Raw genomic sequence first — 20,451 nt, forward strand, 5'->3', positions numbered from 1 at the left:
GTATTGCAAGAGGAAGCATTAACTTGGCTATAATGTTTGTGGCTGCAGAATGGTGCATTTAGAGAACTATTCTTTTACTTTCAGTCCTCCGGAGAAACCTAGTGATGGTACAAAAACTTCTTCGAACGGCAAAGGAAAAACACCTAAATCTATTTCTGAATCTGAGCTTTCCGAGATTCCGAAGGCAGACTTGCTTGAAGCTGACCAACAGACACCAGCAATAGAAAAATCATCTAACGCATCACAGGACTTGCAGCAAGAAGAGTTGGCAGAGGTAAGTGCTAGTGCAGTCTGTCATAATGTCAGGTACGATTTGTTGTAATGTTTGTCCAATTCCGAGTCTTTGGTGGGGCGCTCATGCTCCATCTAGAGCTCCTCACTGTCTTGATTAAAAGCAAAATTGGCTTTTTTTGCAAAAGCTTTGTTCACTACCCTTGTCTGTGTCTCCTGTATGTTTTAGAAATCTAATGTAGGGTATTTACGAAGCATTGCGGACATTTAGTGGTTTTAAAAAGGTACCCAGAGCTCTTCTGAAATCACTTGATGGTAGCACTGGAAAAGCTAGCAAAACTGCCAACGCTGGCAATTATGTTCCAACTTCAACAGTAAATTTACCAATATTAAATAAATGAAGACTGAGTGGAATTGGGTTATACAGGAAACTTCGCGATATCCGGCACCGACGGGACCGAGCTGCTGCCGATCTGTCAAAACTTCCGGATAGACCAGCGCTAATGTTGAAGGATACGGTCTCCGTATCTGACAACAAACACTGTTGCTTAGCAACAGCTTGTAAACACTCGGTCCGTACCTTGGAAGCATCTCTGAAGCTGTTGCTGAGCTACAGAGACGCTTTGCAGAGCCTGACTGTTTATATAAAAAAAAAAAGGCTAGGAGAAGAAAAAAAACTAACCAAAACAGCTGCTGATTTCTGCCGTTAGATCGAGGTTTCCGGACATACAACCTCCGGATAAACCAAAGTTTCCTGTAAATTCAAATATTTGATTTAAAAACATAGGATCTTTTTTCCTCCGTGTTTGTATCTTGGTGAGAGTCTCTGATATAGTTAAACTTGGGTAATAAGCTATGAGCAAACTATAGTGAGAAAATATGTATCCAAGATTTTAACATTTTAAGAAACAAGGAACTGATGCTTTTATTTTTTTTAGGACTTAACATTCTGATTTTAGGTCCCAATTCAATTCCACCTGCATATCCACCTCTACCAGAGCAATAGATAGGAGAGAGTGACCATAAGGAAATGATCCAGTTGAGAAGTTCATTTGACATGGATTAGTACTGTTAACACTTGAGTAGTTTTGTCACCTAAGCTCTTAAAGACAGTGATTAAGGAAAATAAATATCACTTCATCGTACATATACCATTTTGAGGGTGGGGAGCAATGTTTTTTTCCTCCCAATTTACTGAATTTTTATCTGAATATTACAAAATTGTCCCCTGGCTCAAGAAGTTGAGATGCTGAGGCTGCAGTAAAGAAATGGTGTTCTGCTGTATGTAGGCTTACAGGAAGTTGCACTACTGTACTAAATACAGTTTACTCCTCATACATAGCCAAACCCATTTAGCGTTCTTGTGTTTGCAAAAGTTAGACGTTATTGATGTCAAGTATCAACTGTATTTTAAATCCAAGCCTGTATGATTTTAAACTTTTTTCTGTTTTGGGCTATGTAGGACACTGAAGTTCCAAGAGCAGTAGATGCTGGAGACTCCTCTTCTGTGATTCCATCTAAGGATTCAGGTGACATTCCTTCATTTGATGAATGGAAGAAGAAAGTCATGGAAGAAGAGAAAGAGAAAAGTAAGCATTGGGAATGTGCTGGTCATTGAGAAGTCTGTTTTTGAGGTTTCCTGAGGAATCGAAACATATAAAAGTACAGGATCAGAAGAGATTCCACAGTCCCATCTGTCTGGTCCCAAAAATGTATACTGCTCAATCAGCCACTCAAATATCTATCCAATTCTCCCTTAAGTTTTTTCCACACTATCTGTTTCAGTGCCTTCCTGTGCAGTTGATTCTACACTTTCACCATTCTGCGTAAAGTAATTAAATCTGAGCTGTCTGTGCATCTCCCCTCTTCTAAACTTACATCTGTGTTCCCTGGCTCATTCTTTAACATAGTTTCCCACATAGTATAAGCCTTGATTTGTTTGCATATCCTAGAAAGTCTAAGTTACTTCGATGTTTAAAGTATTTAAAGATGGAATCGTAATCTAAATTGGTTCCCTATTTGCATAATTCTCTACCTTGTGATGTTTTTGTGGTGGATTTAAATTTTGAGCCACCAGGCTTCCTAGTCAAAGATCGAATTAGTTAATAACTGAACTGGAACAAGTGATGGGAAAAGTAAGAATAACTTGGTTAGGAATAATCCAAGAATAGTTTTGGTAATGTAGATGACTTTCTTTCAGGCCAGACATTGCGCACTTCCAGTGGTGGGCTCCATTCTGCGAAAAAGCTACAGAAGAACTTCAATAACTATGCCTCTGTGGAGTGTGGAGCAAAAATTCTGGCTGCTAATCCAGAAGCAAAGGTGTTCTATTTTTTTTCTTCAAGAGCTGTTAAGTTTTTATTATTAAAATGAACATGTTTGCAGTATAAGTTGTATATAGCATCCTGTTGTACTTTATTTTTAGTGCCATATTAGTGTGTTTCTGTTGCCAAATATAATAAAGATTTCAAGATGAGGGTTTTAAACTTGAGGAATGTGAGAATGGGGAGCCAATGTAGGTCAACGAGGGGTGATGGGCAAACAGGACTCGGCAAAGTTTTGGCTGAGTTGGAGTTTCTGGAGGGAGGGAGGCCAGCAAGTAGAGTTGGAGTCATTGGGTCAGAATTTGCTGTCAAAATAATGGTGAGGCTAATGGCACTCGCCGTTATTTATGGGTAAATCGTACAGCAATTTCAGGCGAGGGGCAGATGCGCAGTTAAATCTGGATATCCAAAAGTTGCTGTCTGAGTTGCGTCGCTCCGCTGTTCGCTTTGCAAAAACAGCAATTTGCTGTCTCTCCCCATTGACACGCATTGAAAGTCGTGAAGTTGCTGTATTTGCGCAGCAGATACGAACTAAACCTGCCACAGATATTTAGGACTAGTAATTAGTGGGGTAAGTACTCTTAACGATGTGGTGATTGTTCATTTCTGCCAATCGACCTCTCCGGCAGTGTTACAAGAGTGGAGTCTTATTCCTTTAGGTTTTGAATTTTTCAGAGATTTTTAAATGCCAAATTTAAAAAAAAAAAAAAAAAAAAAAAAAAAAAAAAAAAATCTTGCTTTTCCTTTTTCTCTCTCTCTCTATCCAATCTTTATTTTTTACGTACATGATTTGACATAGAATTCGTCCCCTTTAATTCACCCTCCTCCGTCTTTCCTGTATTATCCCCTAATCCTAAATCTCATTGGTTAAGGAGATAAACCTGTTGGTTGCCCTGTTCACTCAGGTCCCAGATGCCATGTTTTCCTCGCTGTGCTGTTATCAGCTTGCACTTTCAGCAACTTTGTGGACAAACATTTTTTGAGCTGAAGGATGCAGGGGTGCTGTTAGATGCCCTGCTCCAGCAAATTCTGGATCATTAAGTGTGAAGCTGACACTGGCACGTAGACATTTTTCACCAGTAGGAAGGGCTGAGCTATGTGCAGAGGCGGGTGATGTGGAAGTAAGTGGTCTTTGTGATGGGGAGATTATGAAGTCTGAAGCCAAGATCCGGATTGAGCTGGATTCCAAGGTTGTGAAGAGTGTAGTTCAACCTTAAAGTAGGATCGGAATTGAATAAGTGGCAAGGGAGTGGAGCTTCAGGCATAGGTCGAAGACAAATGATTTGCTCTTTGTGTTGGAGGAAGTTGAGATTCAGCCAAGACTGGATGTCTGACAAGCAGTCTCAAAATACAGAGCCTGGTATTATCACCCATGCATGTTGAAGCTGACTCCATGTTGCATTGAGTTGTAGATGAGGAAGGGTCGTCGTCAAGGATAGATAACTGGGGAAACTCCTGAAGTGATGCTCTGGGGGTGGGAAGAGTATCTGTTACTGAAGATGCTTTGGCTCTGTTTGGATAGGTTGGGGTGAAATTATGCAAAGGCAATTCAACAGCACTGGACAGTGAAGGAGAGGTAGTAGAGGATGACGTAGTTGACTATCAAGAGTTCAAGGAGGGATAAAGCATCAGTGTCACGGAAGATGCCATTTGTTATCTTGATAGGGTTATTTTGGTGTTGAGAATGGTGGAAGTCAGACTGCAGGGATTTGAACAGAGTTACAAAAGAGATGGGCATGGAGCTGGCAGGCAGTGATGCTTTCAAGGACTTTCCGAGGAAAGGGAATTTGGAGATGAGGAAATATTTGTCAATTACTGCAGCGTCAAGTTTTTTTTTGAGGGGTAATGAAGCAGAGCGGGATTGTACCTGAGGAGTGAGAGCCATTGGTGTCAGCTCGCCTTGGGGTCAGGAAGAGGAATTGGATGGTCGTGTATTGTGTGAAGGTGGTCCTGCATGTTGAATTTGCATTCTTAGCTTTCAGTGTAAACTGAGGTTACCAACACTTGGTCTATTTGCATCAATGCCATTACAGTATTTTGTATAATACACTGGAAGTGTAATATCTCTAGTTGACTGATAATTGTGCATGCAGTGTTCTGTGCCAACCCTCCTACCACACCCAAGGGGCATATCACATTTGTGTGCATGTGCTATGAGTCCTGATTAGGCTGCAGTTTTGTGCACCTGTGCAGAAGTGCCTGCGAGATGGAAAGCAAGCAAAATTAACCAAACCCCCCCCCCCCCCCCCCCCCCCCCAAAGAACATTGTGCAAGCATCCACAATGCCTTTGCAGCAAGTATTGAAAGACCAGAATCTAGGTGAAGTCACGACTCTCAAGCTTGCCTACCAATCAAGTTCACACAGCAGGAAAGAGTCCGCAATTCACCCTGCTGCACTCCACAAGATCACCACACGTGATTGCGGAGCACCACAGGAACAACAAAAATACTTGGGGGGAGAGAGCGGGAATATGGTATTGATTGAGGTAAAGGATCAGCCATGATCATATTGAATAACGGAGCAGGCTCAAAGGGCTGAATGGCTTACTACTATTTTTCTATGTTCCTATGTTTCAATATCTAACCCCTGTCTAGCCTTGATCTTCCATCATTGAAGAAACATTTTTTTAGCTAACTTCTTTTTACTAAGCGGGTGATTATGAAACCGATTTACCATTGGAAGTGGTGGAGTAGTCAACCATGGCAGTTTTTTTTTTTAAAGGTTCCTGTTGGTAATGAGTGCAGGGCTGTTTCGTTCTCTAATGATGCGAAGAAGCCTGGTGGAGGTGTGGGCTAGTTGAACCAATGATTTTCTGCCTGAACCATTCTAGCTGTTAGAAATCTGTGCAAATTTCTTAACAACTATTTTGTCCTTCACAGTCTCAATAACAACTGCGACTTGATCAAAAATTCATGGGAAATGTACTGCCATGTACTTTAGCAATGTTTTAAATTTTGGAGGGAGCTTGTACTGCCAGTACAACAGGTGTGAAACATTTGAGTCCCGGTGTCATCTGCTGGACCTGGGACCTAGAATCATAGAAAGTTACAGCACGGAAGGAGGCCATTTTGGCCCATTATGTCCGTGCCGGCCAACAAAAAGCTATCCAGCATAATCCCACTTCCCAGCTCTTGGTCCGTAGCCCTGCAGGTTAGAGCATCCCAAGTGCACATCCAAGTACTTTTTAAAATATGGTTAGAGTTCCCGCCTCTACCAGGCAGTGAGTTTTAGACCCCCACAACCCTCTGGGTGAAGAAATTTCCCCTCAAATTCCCTCTAAACCTTCCACCAATTAATTTAAATCTGTGCCCCCTGGTTTTTGACCCCTCTGCTAAGGGAAATTGGTCATTCCTATCCACTTTATCTATGCCCCTCATAATTTTATACACCTCTAAGGTCTCCCCTCAGCCTCCTCTGTTCCAAGGAAAACAGACCCAGCCTATCCAGTCTTTCCTCCTAGCTAAGATTCTCTACTCCCAGCAACATCCTTGTAAATCACCTCTGTACCCTCTCTAGTGCAATCGCATCTTTCCTGCAGTACTCTAGCTGAGGCCTAACTACTGTTTTATACAGTTGAAGCATAACCCCCCTGCTCTTGTATTCTATGCCATGGCTAATAAAGGCAAGCATTCCATATGCCTTCTTAACCACCTTATCTACCTGGCCTGCTACCTTCAGGGATCTGTGGACATGCACTCCAAGGTCCCTTTGTTCCTCTACACTACTCAGTGTCCTACCATTTAATGTGTATTCCCTTTTCCTTGTTAGCCCTCCCCAAATGCATTACCTCGCACTTCTCTGGATTGAATTCCATTTGCCACTGTTCTGCCCACCTGACCAATTTATTGATATCTTCCTGCAGTCTACAGCTTCCTTCTTCATTATCAACCACACAGCCAGTTTTACTATCATCTGCAAACTTCTTAATCATGCCCCCTATATTCAAGTCTAGATCATTGATATATGCCACAAAAAGCAATGGACCTCGTACTGAGCCCTGCGGAACCCCACTGGAAACAGCCTTCCGGTCACACAAACATACATCAACCATTACCCTCTGCTTCCTGTCTCCAAGTCCGTTTTGAATCCAACTTGACACTTTGCCCTGGATCCCATGGGCTTTTAACTTCGTGACCAGTCTGCCATGTGGAACCTTATCAAAAGCCTTGCTAAAATCCATACAAACTACATCAAACACACTACCCTCATCTACCCTCCTTGTTACCTCCTCAAAAAATTCAATCAAGTTTGTCAGACATGACCTTCCCTTAACAAATCCATGCTGACTATCCTTGCTTAATCCGTGTCTTTCTAAATGAAAATTTATCCTGTCCTTCAGAATTCTTTCCAATAATTTTCCCACCACCGAGGTTAGACTGACTGGCCTGTAATTACTCTGTCTATCCTTTTCTCCCTTTTTTAAACAAGGGTACCACATTAGCAGTCCTCCGACACCACACTTGAAGCCAGGATTGAAAAATGGTCAGGGCCTCTGCTATTTCCTCTTTTACTTCGCTTAACAGCCTGGGATGCATTTCATCTGGGTTTGGGGATTTATCCACTTTTAAAGCTGCTAAACCCCTTAATACTTCCTCTCTCACTGTTTATTTCATCTAATATTTCACACTCCTCCCCCCAATAGCAATGTCTGCTTCGCTCCTCTCCTTTGTGAAAACAGATGCAAAGTATTCAATAAGAACCCTACTGACGTCTCCTGCCTCCACACACAGATTACCCTCATGATAGCTAATAGGCTTTCTTTAGTTATTCTCTTTTAATATATTTATAAAACATCTTTGGGTTTTCCTTGATTTTACTTGCCAAGAATTTTTCATTCTCTCTCTGCTTTCCTAATATCCTTTTTAATTGCACCCCTGCACTTTCTGTACTCTAAAGATTCTGGAGTATTTAGCCCTCGCTATCTGTCATACGCCTCACTTTTTTTCTTTATCCTACCCTGTATGTCCCTAAACATCCAGGGGCTCTAGATTTGTTAGTCCCACCTTTTTAGGGGCACATATTTGGTCTGAACCCTCCGGATCTCCTCCTTCAATGCCTCCCACTGCTCTGACACTGATTTACCTTCAAGTAGCTGTTTCCAGTCCACTATGGCTAAATCCCCTCTGAGCTTAGCAAAATTTGCTTTTCCCCAATTTAGAAATTTTATTCCTGGTCTATCCTTGTCATTTTCCATAACTACCTTAAATCTAACAGAATTTTGGTCACTAGCACCAAAATGCTCCCCCACTGATATGCCTTCTATCTGCCCAGCTTCATTCCCTAAAACGAAGTCCAGAACCGCCCCCTCCCTTGTTGGGCTTGCTACATACTGGTTAAAAAAGTTCTCCTGGATGCATTTTTAGGAATTTTGCACCCTCTATACCCTTCACACTAATTTTATCCCAGTTAATATTGGGGTAGTTGAAATCCCCTACTATTACTGCCCTATAGTTTTTGCACTTCTCAGAAATTTGTCTACATATTTGTTCTTCTATCTCCCTCTCACTATTTGGGGGTCTGTAGTACACTCCCAGCAGTGTGATCGCCCCTTTTTTGTTTTTCAATTTGACCCATATGGCCTCATTTAATGATCCCTCCAACATATCATCCCTCCTCACAGCTGCAATAGTTTCTTTAATCAATACCGCCACCCCCCTCCCTTTTTACCTCCATCTCTATCCCGTCTGAAAATCCTGTAACCAGGAATGTTGAGCTGCCATACCTGCCCCTCTTTCAGCCACTTCTCTGTAATAGCTATAATATCATAGTCCCAAGCATCTACCTGTGCCCTCAGCTCAGCTGCCTTGTTTGCTAAACTCCTTGCATTGAAGTATATGCCACTTAGTACAGGCAAACCTCCTTGTTGACTATCTAGCCCTTGATTCCTCTGTCCTTCCGATTTACTTTCTACGTTTTTGTTTTCCAATTCCAGTTTTTCTTCCCTCCCTATTGACTCTATACTTAGGTTCCCATCCCTCTGCCAAGCTAGTTTAAACCCTCCCCAACAGCACTAGCAAACCCTCCCGCTAGGATATTGTTCCCGTTGAGGTGCAACCCGTCTGGCTTGTAGAGGTCCCACCTCCCCCAGAAATGGTTCCAATTCCTCAGGAATCTAAAGCCCTCCCTCCTACACCATCTCTCCAGCCACGCATTCATCTGCTCTATCTTCCTATTTCTGTACTCATTAGCACATGGCACTGGTAGTAATCCGGAGATTACTACCTTTTTGAGGTCCTGCTTTTTAACTTCTTTCCTAGCTCCCTAAACTCTGCCTACAGGACCTGTGGGATCCGAAGGCCTGAGTAAGTTTACTGCAAGTCATCTGCAACTGTAGCATGTGTTCTAATCAATATTATTACATGGGGTACCCATAACAGTGGGTTAAGTTGTCAGTTTGTGTGCCAGTGTGAATAGATTGTGGATTCTCCCAATTCCTCAAATGGCAACCTCTTGATGTAGGTCACAGTAACAGGCTAGAGGGGAAGCACCTCACTTTGGCACGGTGAGGCAGGGATGGATATCAATTTTGTAATAGCTGTTCCCTAAGGGTGTCTATTTTGCATATCTTGCAGGAAATTTCGGGCCCATGTTTTAATTTTTACTGTGTTTTAAGGGTTAATATATTAATTGCTAATTTTAGGTAGGAACCAAAATTCTGACCATTCTTTATAATGTTTATAAAATCATGAGCAGTGTATGTCCAAATTTCTAATTTGAGCTGGGTTGGTGAGGCTCCCTGGCAGGTGCATATGCTTGTACAGTTATCCTTTTAATGTAAGGTATCAGGTGATGCAGCCTGATAAGTGTACAGAGTTGTTGATCAAAGTAATGTGGAAGAAAATAGGATGGTCCCCACTAGGTTCATAATTTTCAAATATTTGAACATCAAATCTGAAGAATCTGTAGGCGAACAAACTGGTTTCCAAGTTTAGCATAATTGCATACAAGTTCAATCCTCAGTCTAGTACAGTCTGCATACAAATACGATGGTTCACTTGTATTCATTTGATTCAAACTAATCAACAATGAGAAGTCATATAATTTTGACTTTTAATGAAGTTACAGAGCTTACAGGATTTGGAATGATTAATCATTTTTAACACCATGGCCCAGAAATTTGGGTCGGGTGCTTGCCGCGCGTGCAAGCCCCCAATGAGCACTTACCCGGCGCGCTGACATTTAAATCCTGGCCCGCAATGCATTTCCCCTCACTGGCCAGCTTGAGGTCCTGCCGCGCTGTGCGTGCGTGACCCAGCGGCGTACTTAGTGCGATGAGCCGGCTGGGATCACGTGGGCACTGGGCAACCAATGGGAGGTTGCAAAAGTTCATTCATAAGTTTGACAGTGAGAGCTGTCAAACTCATGAAAACTGCTGGCCCCAAAACACTACTTAAACCTGAAAGAAAATTTAAAAAAACATTGCAATACTTAAATGAACCAGAAATAACTATGAAAAACTATTTTAAACAATAATTTTAAAATTTGAGAATTTTTTTTAATAAAAAATCGGGGCTAAAACTAAACTTACCTTACTGTAAATTCTTTAAAAATAACAAACCTGTGGGGGGGGGGGGGAAAAAAAAATTCGAAATTGTACTAAAAGCCCACTTACCTGTAAAACTAAGTACTTACACTTGTTTTTTCCTCGCGTAAAAACCGGAGGCCTTTACACACGCGCAACTCTTTTGGGGGGGGGGGGGGAAGGGAATTTCACTGCGCACGCGCTGCCTGTGCAGTCGCGCGCGCTGTGCCTCTGAACCCCTTCGTTCAGAGGACTGGAAATGCCGGCGTTCCCCGCATGCACGGTGTTTCCTGAACGCCGGCATTTCATCCGGCCAGATGCGTGAGTACCCAGACCGTACTCACGCATTTGGACACGAATTTCTGGCCCCATATATCTAGTGCCTTTTTAAAAAAACAAAAAAAAACAAACATTTTTAAAATTCATTTATGGGATGTGGGCGTCGCTGGCTAGGCCTGCATTTAGTGCCCATCCCTAATTGCCCTTGAGAAGATGGTGGTGAGCCGCCACCTTGGACCGCTGCAGTCCATATGGTGCAGGTACACCCACAATGCTGTTAGGAAGGGAGTTCCAGGATTTTGGCCCAGCGACAGTGAAGGAACGGCGATACAGGTCCAAGTCAGGATGGTGTGTGGCTTGGCGGGGAACTTGTAGGTGGTGATGTTCCCATGCGTCTGCTGCCCTTGTCCTTCTAAGTGGTAGAGGTTGCGGGTTTGGAAGGTGCTGTTGAAGGAGCTTTGGCGAGTTGCTGCAGTGCATCTTGTAGATGGTACACACTGCAGCCACAGTGCGCCGGTGGTGGAGGGAGTGCCAATCAAGCGAGCTGCTTTATCCTGAATGGTGTCGTGCTTCTTGAGTGTTGTTGGAGCTGCACTCATCCAGGCAAGTGGAGAGTATTCCATCACACTCCTGACTTGTGCCTTGTAGATGGTGGAAAGGCTTTGGGGAGTCAGGAGGTGAGACACTCGCCGCAGAATTCCCAGCCTCTGGCCTGCTCTTGTAGCCACAGTATTTATATGGCTGGTCCAGTTCAGTTTCTGATCAATGGTAACCCCCAGGATGTTGATAGTGGGGGATTCAGCGATGGTAATGCCATTGAATGTCATGGGGAGATGGTTAGAGTCTAGCTTGTTGGAGATGGTCATTGCCTGGCACTTGTGTGGTGTGAATGTTACTTGCCACTTGTCAGCCCAAGTCTGAATGTCGTCCAGGTCTTGCTGCATATGGACACGGACTGCGTCAGTATCTGACGAGTCTCGAATGGTGCTGAACAGTGTGCAATCATCAGCGAACATCCCCACTTCTGACCTTATGATGGAGGGAAGGTCATTGATGAAACAGCTGAAGATGGTTGGGCCTAGGACACTGCCCTGAGGAACTCCTGCAGTGATGTCATGTGATTGAGATGAATGACCTCCAACAACCACAGCCAACTTCCTTTGTGCTAGGTATGATTCCAACCAATGGAGAGTTTTCCCCTTGATTCCCATTGACTTCAGTTTTGCTAGGGCTCCTTGATGCCACACTTGATCAAATGTTGCCTTGATGTCAAGGGCAGTCACTCTCACCTCCCCTCTTGAGTTCAGCTCTTTTGTCCATGTTTGGACCAAGGCGCTAATGCAGTGCTAAGTATTTGATTTCCACTTTACTTAATGTGTGTTCTCAATTTTGACTGACATCCATGTCAAATTGATGACACTCAATTGTGTTCCTGCTTTGTATCCTGACTCGCCTGGATGGCACAGTGGGTTAGCACTGGGTCTCTTGACTTTTTTAAGACTTGTGTTCAAATTGAGTCCAGACTGAAAAGTTGGGTATATGGGTAATGGATGAAATGAGTTTGGGCAGTATTGATCCAGTTCATCACCAATGTTAATTCCCAACACTTTCACTGAATAGGGCACTGAGGGTGAAGATGTAGGGGGGGAAAAAAAAATCACACTGATGCAGGAAAAGGTGCCCTTTCAAGGTTGGAGGTTAAGATGTAGATTGAGCTGAGTGTAATTTGTTCTAAATATAACATGCATTGAGATGTTTGACTACATTCAAGGTGCTATATAAATGCAAGTTGTTGTCGTGTTGTAGCAGGTCTGGGAATGGTTATTGATGCTGTGCACCAACATTGTTCAGCTCCCTAACCTCTTGATGAGCACAAACATTCCCTGTGTATAAAGGATGGATGAGGTGCAAAACTTCAAACCACTGCATTCTCTTTGTGCTTTTTGTCATTTCTGTCATAAAAATATTGCTTTAGCAATAGGTAAGTAGGGAGCATTTTGCACTTGGTTATCTATCAATATTAAAAAGTTGAGTACTTAATGTGCTATTAAAATTTTGCCTTGCAGAGCAATTCAGCAATTCTAATGGAAAATATGGACTTGTACATGTTAAACCCATGCAGCGCCAAGATTTGGTAAGTTGTAAATCTTGACACATGGAAGGAAGTAACGCTAAGACTTGCTAATTTGTGAAAATAGTATGTGCTTCCAAGCTAAATAATGCTGAGTGTTTCCAGCGTTTTCTGTTATTTCAGATTTCCAGCATCCACAGTATTTTGCTATTGAATAATTCAGGTGTTTTCTAATGTATTGTTCTGACGTTTGCTGTGGGTTATGCAGTTACAGAATACAAAAAAGACAGTTAGAATGGCTTCTAGTTTTTTAAAGTTTCTTATTACGTCTAAATATGACATTCTTGTTCGCAGGTTTGTAATAGAGCTATGTGAACCCATCCAAGTCAGACAGCTTGACATTGCAAATTTTGAGTTATTTTCTTCTACACCAAAGGACTTTCTAGTTTCCATCAGTGACAGGTATGTTTTATTTAAAATGGTGCAAAAGGTATTTAAAGTTATGTAAAATTAGTGTCTATACAGCCGTTGACCACCAAGATAATAAATCAATTTAACTCCAGGGATGGGTAAAATTCAACTTGTGTCCATTAGACACCCACCATATAATGGGCGGCCGATCGGCTACCGCCCGTATTGCGCCTTCACTGGAGTTGAATTTTGCACCACCCCACCCTTTTTTTAAGTGTGGTTAACACTTGATTTTAAATGGTTTTCTAAATGAGTCACTCTTAACTTTTTATTTTTGTCCCACCACCATGTTTATGTGCAGGTATCCCACCAATAAATGGGTTAAACTAGGTACATTCCATGCTCTGGATGAGAGAACCGTGCAAAGCTTTCCTTTAGATGAGCAAATGTATGCCAAGTATGTCAAGGTAATAACTACATATTTCAAAGTGGATGGGGAAAACATAAAGGGCACTTTAGTACTTTAAAGCCTACTCTGGCTTAAAGAACAAATCATTGTAATGTAGTTTGGCATTAAATATTTGTTTTCATGAGTTTCTGACAATATTGTGACTTGCATAACCTGCCAGATGTGCAAATGATGTCCATGTTAAGTTGTGCTGTAATGGTACTCAAACTGTAAGGTACTGTGTATAATCCTGAATGTTATACATAAATATTTGACTTAAATGGTTATGTTCTCTGCTATATCGAGCTCATTTCTGCCAATGTTTTGTTTGCCTGTTCATCAATTGGTAACTTCACTTTAGTTACCATCAGCTGCCTTTTATTCACATTAATCTCTGATCCTCATTGCTTTGCTCAAAAGCTTTAAGATTGGTTTCAATTGTTTCTCTTTCAGTTGCAAGACTCCAGAGCTAAATGCTCCATTATCAATTATAAGAGTCAGATGAATTCCTGCTTAATCCTTTAGTGCCCTGTACATCCTACACCCTGTCTGGTTAACTATGCCAGTTACCATCTGTTAGTGACTTGTGCACTCGTTTTGAAGAATAAAATAAAACTGATATTAAATGTCTGAAGAATCTTGTTTCATAAATTGGCTGTGCTCTATGGACTGAAAATAGTTCAAACCATTCTTACTGAAAACCTATTCATTTGGGGTTTATTTTCTTTTAATTTTCAGACAAATGTTATTTTGCTTCTACCAGCTCCATTGCTTCACTTTTAAGGAGTCTTTGGTACTCTTCGTAAGCTGCTTTTTACTTTGCCTTTCGAGGATTGCTTGTGCTACCAATTCCTAACGTACAAGTCTTGTGCATCCAGAAGGAACCCCCAATACAAACATACTAGCGACTAGTCTTAAATGAATCTAGGAATACTTGTTTTTTTTTAAATGGATCTTCTCAGCATCTGGCAAGTTTACATTGCAGTGGCTTGTGGGTGCTTGAAACCTGTGTATTGGGAACTGGTGATGCGAGCATCCCTCTCGAAGGGCAGTGTAAAAGCAGCTTCTATTTTGTTCTATTTCTCAACTGCTCACTCTGCATGGTCTTTCTCATAGCCATTCACAATGTTTCAAGAATTCAAATTTTGAAGTAACTTTTTATGCCAATATAGGCCCAGAAATTGCGGGAGGGCTGCGATTTGGAAAAATCTCCGCCTGGACCGGAGGGCTCCTGGGAGGCGCAGAATTCTGTTGCTGTGCCTCTTCAAACTGCCAGTGTGCAGGGCACGCATATCCCAGGGGCGCAGGTAGTTCGCAGCGTCCCTGGGATCATGTGGGCCATGGGGAGCCAATCAGAGCAGGGAATCTCCATTCATAGATTTGACAGGAAGACGTGTCAAACCTATGAATAGAGATCACCCTCAAAACATAAGTAAAACTTCAAATTTTTTTTTAAAATCACATTTTTAAAATGACTAAATTACATTAACTTTTAAACCAATTTAAATTGTTGAAAAAAAAATTCATTTTTAACGGGGCTAAAAATAAACTTGCCTTTTAAAGTATTTTTAAAATGATAAATCAGTGGAAAAACATTTTTTACTTTCTTCAACTCTTAGCCTGGTAAAAGCAGGCCTTGCACCTGCTTTTACAGGCGCAAGAATTGTAAGTGTTTTCTGCGGGCGGAGGGTCTCCAAAAAACGGAACTCTCCACCCGCAGAGGCCCTGCTCCAAGGCAGGCGTCCTACCTGTCGAGAGCTTTCTTGACAGGAAATGCTGGTTTCCAGTGCATGCCTGAAACCAGCATTTCCGATGTCCCTACGGGTGAGTACACAGCGCGTACTCACCCGTACGGATCGGAATTTCTGCCTCGGGATTTATAACCCTAAACTCCAGCCGATGTAGGGGAGACTCATACACATCAGGCAATTCACAGATCTCAAAATAGTCAATGAAGGGTGATTGTACTTGCAAGATTTAATCTATAATCTCAATGCCTGGAAATCTGTAAACTCAGAATTTTCCTTGAAAACTATTGTCAGGAGGCTGTTGAAGCTACTTTTCCATGCTCAACACATTTACAGTGCATTTTGGATGACAGACTTTCCACCAGAGGGAGCTCTACAGCAACTCAGTACCTTTTTGTTGATGCATTAAAATTTACACAGTAAGCACTGTTTAATGCACTTGCGAATCAAACAATAGCACTTTCCCCAAGATGAAAAATTGCTGTTGGATTGTTTTCAAAACTAACCACAAGACCTAAAAGTTTACATGTAGCGGACAGGAGGTTATAATTAATAGCTTGATTGAAGATTCTTGTATGGTGATTGCTTCATCTAACGGTTTCATTTAAGTATTGAACACTGGAAAATATATTTTGTACAGTCGAGCTCTGCTGTGATTGCACTTTTGAGGGCAACAATCCTGAATTAATTCATTTATCTTTTTTTCATTGCTTTCTCTGGAGTGCAGACTTCTCTGAGCATTTATGATGGTCTTTGCTTAACCAAAAGATGTACTTCTGTAGGGCAGGGCTAGCACTTTGTTTGCTTCCTTTTCCCTCCCTCCCATAAAATGGAGCACTCCAGTACCATAGTGATTTTCCTTGTCCACTCCGCAAGACTCCCTCAGTGAAAGGACGGGAGCTTTGCGTGTCAGTTGATTTGAACTTGCAATCCGCTGGCTTGGACTCTCTCTCTTGCAATGTATTGGCTATGGAATTATCCTTCAGCATAAGACCTTTTTTATGACAGGTGAAAACTTTTGCTTGCAGGTACTGTGCTGTAGCTTAATAAATGGCTGAAGATCTTTGAAATTACTGAAATCTAGTGCTGTTGTTGATGTAAAGTAAAGTGAAAATTAGTAATACAGTACATACAAGGCTGGAAATATCCTGTAAGGCCTTCAAAAATGAGAAATTACAGTTTCAAGAATCTTAATATTCTATAAATCTATGGCTCAATTTTTCAGTAGCTTCATCATTGGTTTCTGTTTTTTAGATTTCTAAATATCAAGATGTTTTACCACTTATTTTGACATTTTTTTCTTAATTCTTTAGAGCACGATATTTGGAGAAAAATGTTACTTTGGAAAAATTTGGAAATAATCGTACTATGTGAGCTTGTAGCATGTAGTGATCTATCTTAACTGTTGCTACTCTTACTGACATCTTTTTCTCCCTTTATCTTGCTTCAGATGTTCATCAAATATATAAAGGTTAGCATTATTAGAAGTTAATCACGGATTGGGAATTTCCTTTTGGGAGGCACTGCAAACATGCATGAAGTACAGCATTGCATGCCATTATTAATGAAGTAATGCGCATTGGCAAAATAAGCTTGCTCGAATAAATGTCTTTTTGATTCCAACACTACTGCAAGTGGGGAATTTTGGATTAATGTGCCGTTTCTATCACTGAAGATTAATTTATTGTCTTACTACCCTAAAAGCACTTCATGAAGTTTGGTGAAAATCTAATAAGTATGTTCCGTTCAATGAATTAGGGAAGCTCCCAGCCATAGTGAAGCCTGTACGTTGCCACTAATGTTTCCTTTGCTATGACTGGAGCTTTAACACACAGGATTGTGTGCTTGGTGTGTGAAGTACTCCTTGCGTAAATTTCAGTGGTACTTGATGTTTCCAGTATTGTCATGATGTGGAATTTAGTACATTTCATTTCCCTGTGGAATCAACCAAAACCCAAATTTCCAATTTTAAAAATGAATTTGATTTATGGCTTCACTTTTTAGTGTGCAATTCAAGATTACAAAAATAAATAAAGTCCAGCCGAACTGAAAATAGACATTAGCTCCATTGTATCAAACAGCTGCTGCCTGATTCAGACTGACTTGCTGGTCTTGTGTTGAAAATCAGCACTGTAGCCTCTGCTTTGACATTTTATCAATGGGCACACCAGTTCAAAAATGGAATTGTCACACAGCTGGCTTAATTTTAAGCCTTGTAAAAAGTGAAGTTTATACTTCTAACCATTGTTTATGCATTTTTAACAAAACATGTTTGAGGATCTTACTAACTCATGTTTTTAAGTCCCAAGTATGTCTAATTGCTGAAGCATTGTTTCAGTACCTATTGGATTTTCATCAAACTTGAATCCCATACAGTCATCAGCTTTCAAGTTCCTTTTAAAAAGAAAGCCGTTTTGAGAACCAGTAAGGCACCTGATTGTACATTGCTAGCATTCAAGGACAGTATTTACAACCATATGACTAACAATGTTTCTGCGCTCCTCTTGTGTTTAGTAAGCTTGTTTTTGAAAGGAACCACATATGTACATTTTTCACAAACCCTAAATTCTTAACTTGAACATGTTTAATTACGTTAGCCACTTGATAAATTACTTGAACTCATCAGGCTGGATTCCCTTAAAAATTAGCATGTGGAATCTTGCCATTCATGAAATACCATGCAAAATAAAAACTGAATCATGCTAAGCTTCTATAAATTGTTTGCAATTGTGATCTGATTTCTGATGTATACAAAGTTTTCAGTGATTTGTAACTGGTTGACAGTCATTTTAATACTATAGATAAACCATATAATCCTAATCGCATCATTGAATAAATACTTGCCATGGCTCATTAAACCCACGTCTTACAGCTTCCAATGAGTTAATGTTGATTTCTTTTGAGTGTTTCTTGCTTTGTTTGCATCTAAGTGTAGTGAATGTTTGAGGTCAGGAGCTAAGGCCTATGTGGCCCGAAGATGCATATGTGTTTCTAAACTTCCCTCCATTCATAAGCAATTGTGGATGTCATTGTTGCTTGACTTCATGGGTAAATGTGCAAAGAAATCTTGGTGTCCTTTTTGAATAAGAACATGCAGCTTTATAAAATCACATTTATCAGATGTGTTTTTTCACACATTAAACTAGAGAACCCCTTTTATGCACATTTATTACATTGCAAGTTGTAAGACTGGTTTATTACAAATGTTTTATCTCCTGATTTTTTTTCTAAATTTTATTTTTCACAAGTTGCACTTGAAAAGTAACATGCTAATACTTTCCTATTTTACAATGTCATTTCTGTATACTTTCTATTATCACAGAAACCCCACAGTGCAGATAGAGGCCATTTCGGCCCATCGAGCCTGCACCAACACATATCCCACCCTATCCCTGTAACCCCACGTATTTAATCCCCCTAACACTAAGGGTCAATTTATCATAGCCAATCAACCTAACCCGCACATCTTTGGACTGTGGGAGGAAACCGGAGCACCCGGAGAAAACCCACGCAAACACAGGGAGAATGTGCAAACTCCACACAGACAGTCGCCCGAGGCCGGATTCGAACCCGGGTCTCTGGCGCTGTGAGGCAACAGTGCTAACCACTATGCCACCGTGCTGCCTTGTTTTGTTTTCTTTGTGAATATTTCCAGAATTACTTTCCACCCACATTTTTTTCCCTAACTCGTAGTTAAATTGTTGGCTTATGTTAATTCAGTATTTGCCCTTTTGTAGGTGGAATTAGTATCGCACTTTGGGTCAGAACACTTTTGTCCCCTTAGCCTCATCAGGTAAGATTATAGTTGAGATTTACTGACTATATAAACCAGTGTTACTTAAAATAAAAAATAAAAATTAAAGGCCACATTTCTTACCCTGAAATGTTATAACTGAGTGGAACAGGGGTTAGAACATAAGAACATAAATAGGAGCAGGAGTAGACCATACGGCCCCTCGGGCCTGCTCCGCCACTCAATAGGATCATGGCTGATCTGAATCTAGACTCGCGTCCACTTCCTTGCCCTCTCCCCGTAACCCCTAATTCCCTTATCTGCTAGGAAAATGTCTATCTCCATTTTAAATGTATTTAATGTTGCAGCTTCCACAGCTCTCTGGGGTAGCAAATTCCATAGATTTACTACCCTCTGAGTGAAGAAGTTTCTCCTCATCTGTTTTGAAAGGGCAGCCCCTTATTCTAAGATTATGCCCCCTAGTTCTAATCTCACCCATCAGTGGAAACATCCTCACCGCATCCACCCGATCAAGCCCCCTCACAATCTTATCTGTTTCGATAAGATCGCCTCTCATTCTTCTGAACTCCAATGAGTAGAGTCCCAACCTACTCAACCTTTCCTCATACGTCAACCCCCTCATCTCCGGAATCAACCGAGTGAACCTTCTCTGAACCGCCTCGAGAGCAAGTATATCTTTTCTTAAATATGGAAACCAAAACTGCACACAGTATTCCAGGTGTGGCCTCACCAATACCCTGTATACCTGCAGCAAGACTTCCCTGTTTTTATACTCCATCCCCCTTGCAATAAAAGCCAAGATTCCATTGGCCTTCCTGATCACCTGCTGCACCTGCATACTAACTTTTTGTGTTTCATGCACCAGGACCCCCCAGATCCCTTTGTACTGTAGCACTTTGCAGTTTCTCTCCATTTAGATAATAACTTGCTCTTTGATTTTTTTCTGCCAAAGTGCCTAACCTCACACTTTCCAACATTATATTGCATCTGCCAAATCTCTGCCCACTCACTTAGCCTGTCTATGTCCTTTTGCAGGTTTTTTATGTCCTCCTCACTCACTGCTTTCCCTCCCATCTTTGTATCGTCGGCAAACTTGGATATGTTGCACTCGGTCCCTTCCTCCAAATCGTTAATATAGATTGTAAAGAGTTGGGGTCCCAGCACAGACCCCTGCGGAACACCACTAGTTACTGATTGCCAGCCCGAGAACGAACCATTTATCCCAACTCTTTGTTTTCTGTTAGATAGCCAATCTTCCACCCATGCCAGTATATTACCCCCAATCCTGTGATTTTTTATCTTGGTCAGTAATCTTTTGTGTGGAACCTTGTCAAATGCCTTTTGGATTTCAGTTTGTGTTGGCAATTGCCAAATGGAAGTTAGATACTTTCCTGCAGGAAGAACAAAAAAACTTCAACAAAAATGCAGTATTTTTGTTTGTCTAGGATTAGCTTGGTGGCTGTCATTTAAAAAAAATAAATCCAGTTATAATGCATAAAGAGCCTATCCTGCAGTAGAATCAAAGAAACAAACCATGTCCCAGCTAAATATGCCACAGATGTTTAGAATTATTCAAACTATAGGCTTGAAGAGAGGAATAAAGCTGCAACAGACAAACAGACCGAAATTTGTTCAGTTAAATGTTGACTCTCTCAATTATTT

General features: G+C 41.2%; 1 protein-coding gene across 4 annotated transcripts in view; it reads left to right on the top strand.

The window, feature by feature from the left end:
* suco (SUN domain containing ossification factor) overlaps window positions 1-20,451 on the top strand; it is a 108,460-nt gene that overhangs the window by 46,550 nt on the left and 41,459 nt on the right. For 3 of the 4 annotated variants that reach the window (XM_085982318.1, XM_085982315.1, XM_085982319.1), the window contains 8 exons: window positions 85-274; window positions 1,694-1,820; window positions 2,432-2,553; window positions 12,424-12,491; window positions 12,783-12,890; window positions 13,201-13,306; window positions 16,486-16,506; window positions 18,773-18,828. In XM_085982318.1, the coding sequence (XP_085838444.1) occupies window positions 85-274; window positions 1,694-1,820; window positions 2,432-2,553; window positions 12,424-12,491; window positions 12,783-12,890; window positions 13,201-13,306; window positions 16,486-16,506; window positions 18,773-18,828 (798 nt within the window). The remainder of the gene's footprint in view (window positions 1-84; window positions 275-1,693; window positions 1,821-2,431; window positions 2,554-12,423; window positions 12,492-12,782; window positions 12,891-13,200; window positions 13,307-16,485; window positions 16,507-18,772; window positions 18,829-20,451) is intronic. The other variant, XM_085982317.1, reaches the window with a different exon arrangement.

The sequence above is a fragment of the Somniosus microcephalus genome, chromosome 3, assembly GCF_052327205.1.
Source record: "Somniosus microcephalus isolate GS21.2 chromosome 3, FLI_Smic_1.0, whole genome shotgun sequence".
Taxonomy (NCBI): Eukaryota; Metazoa; Chordata; class Chondrichthyes; order Squaliformes; family Somniosidae; genus Somniosus; species Somniosus microcephalus.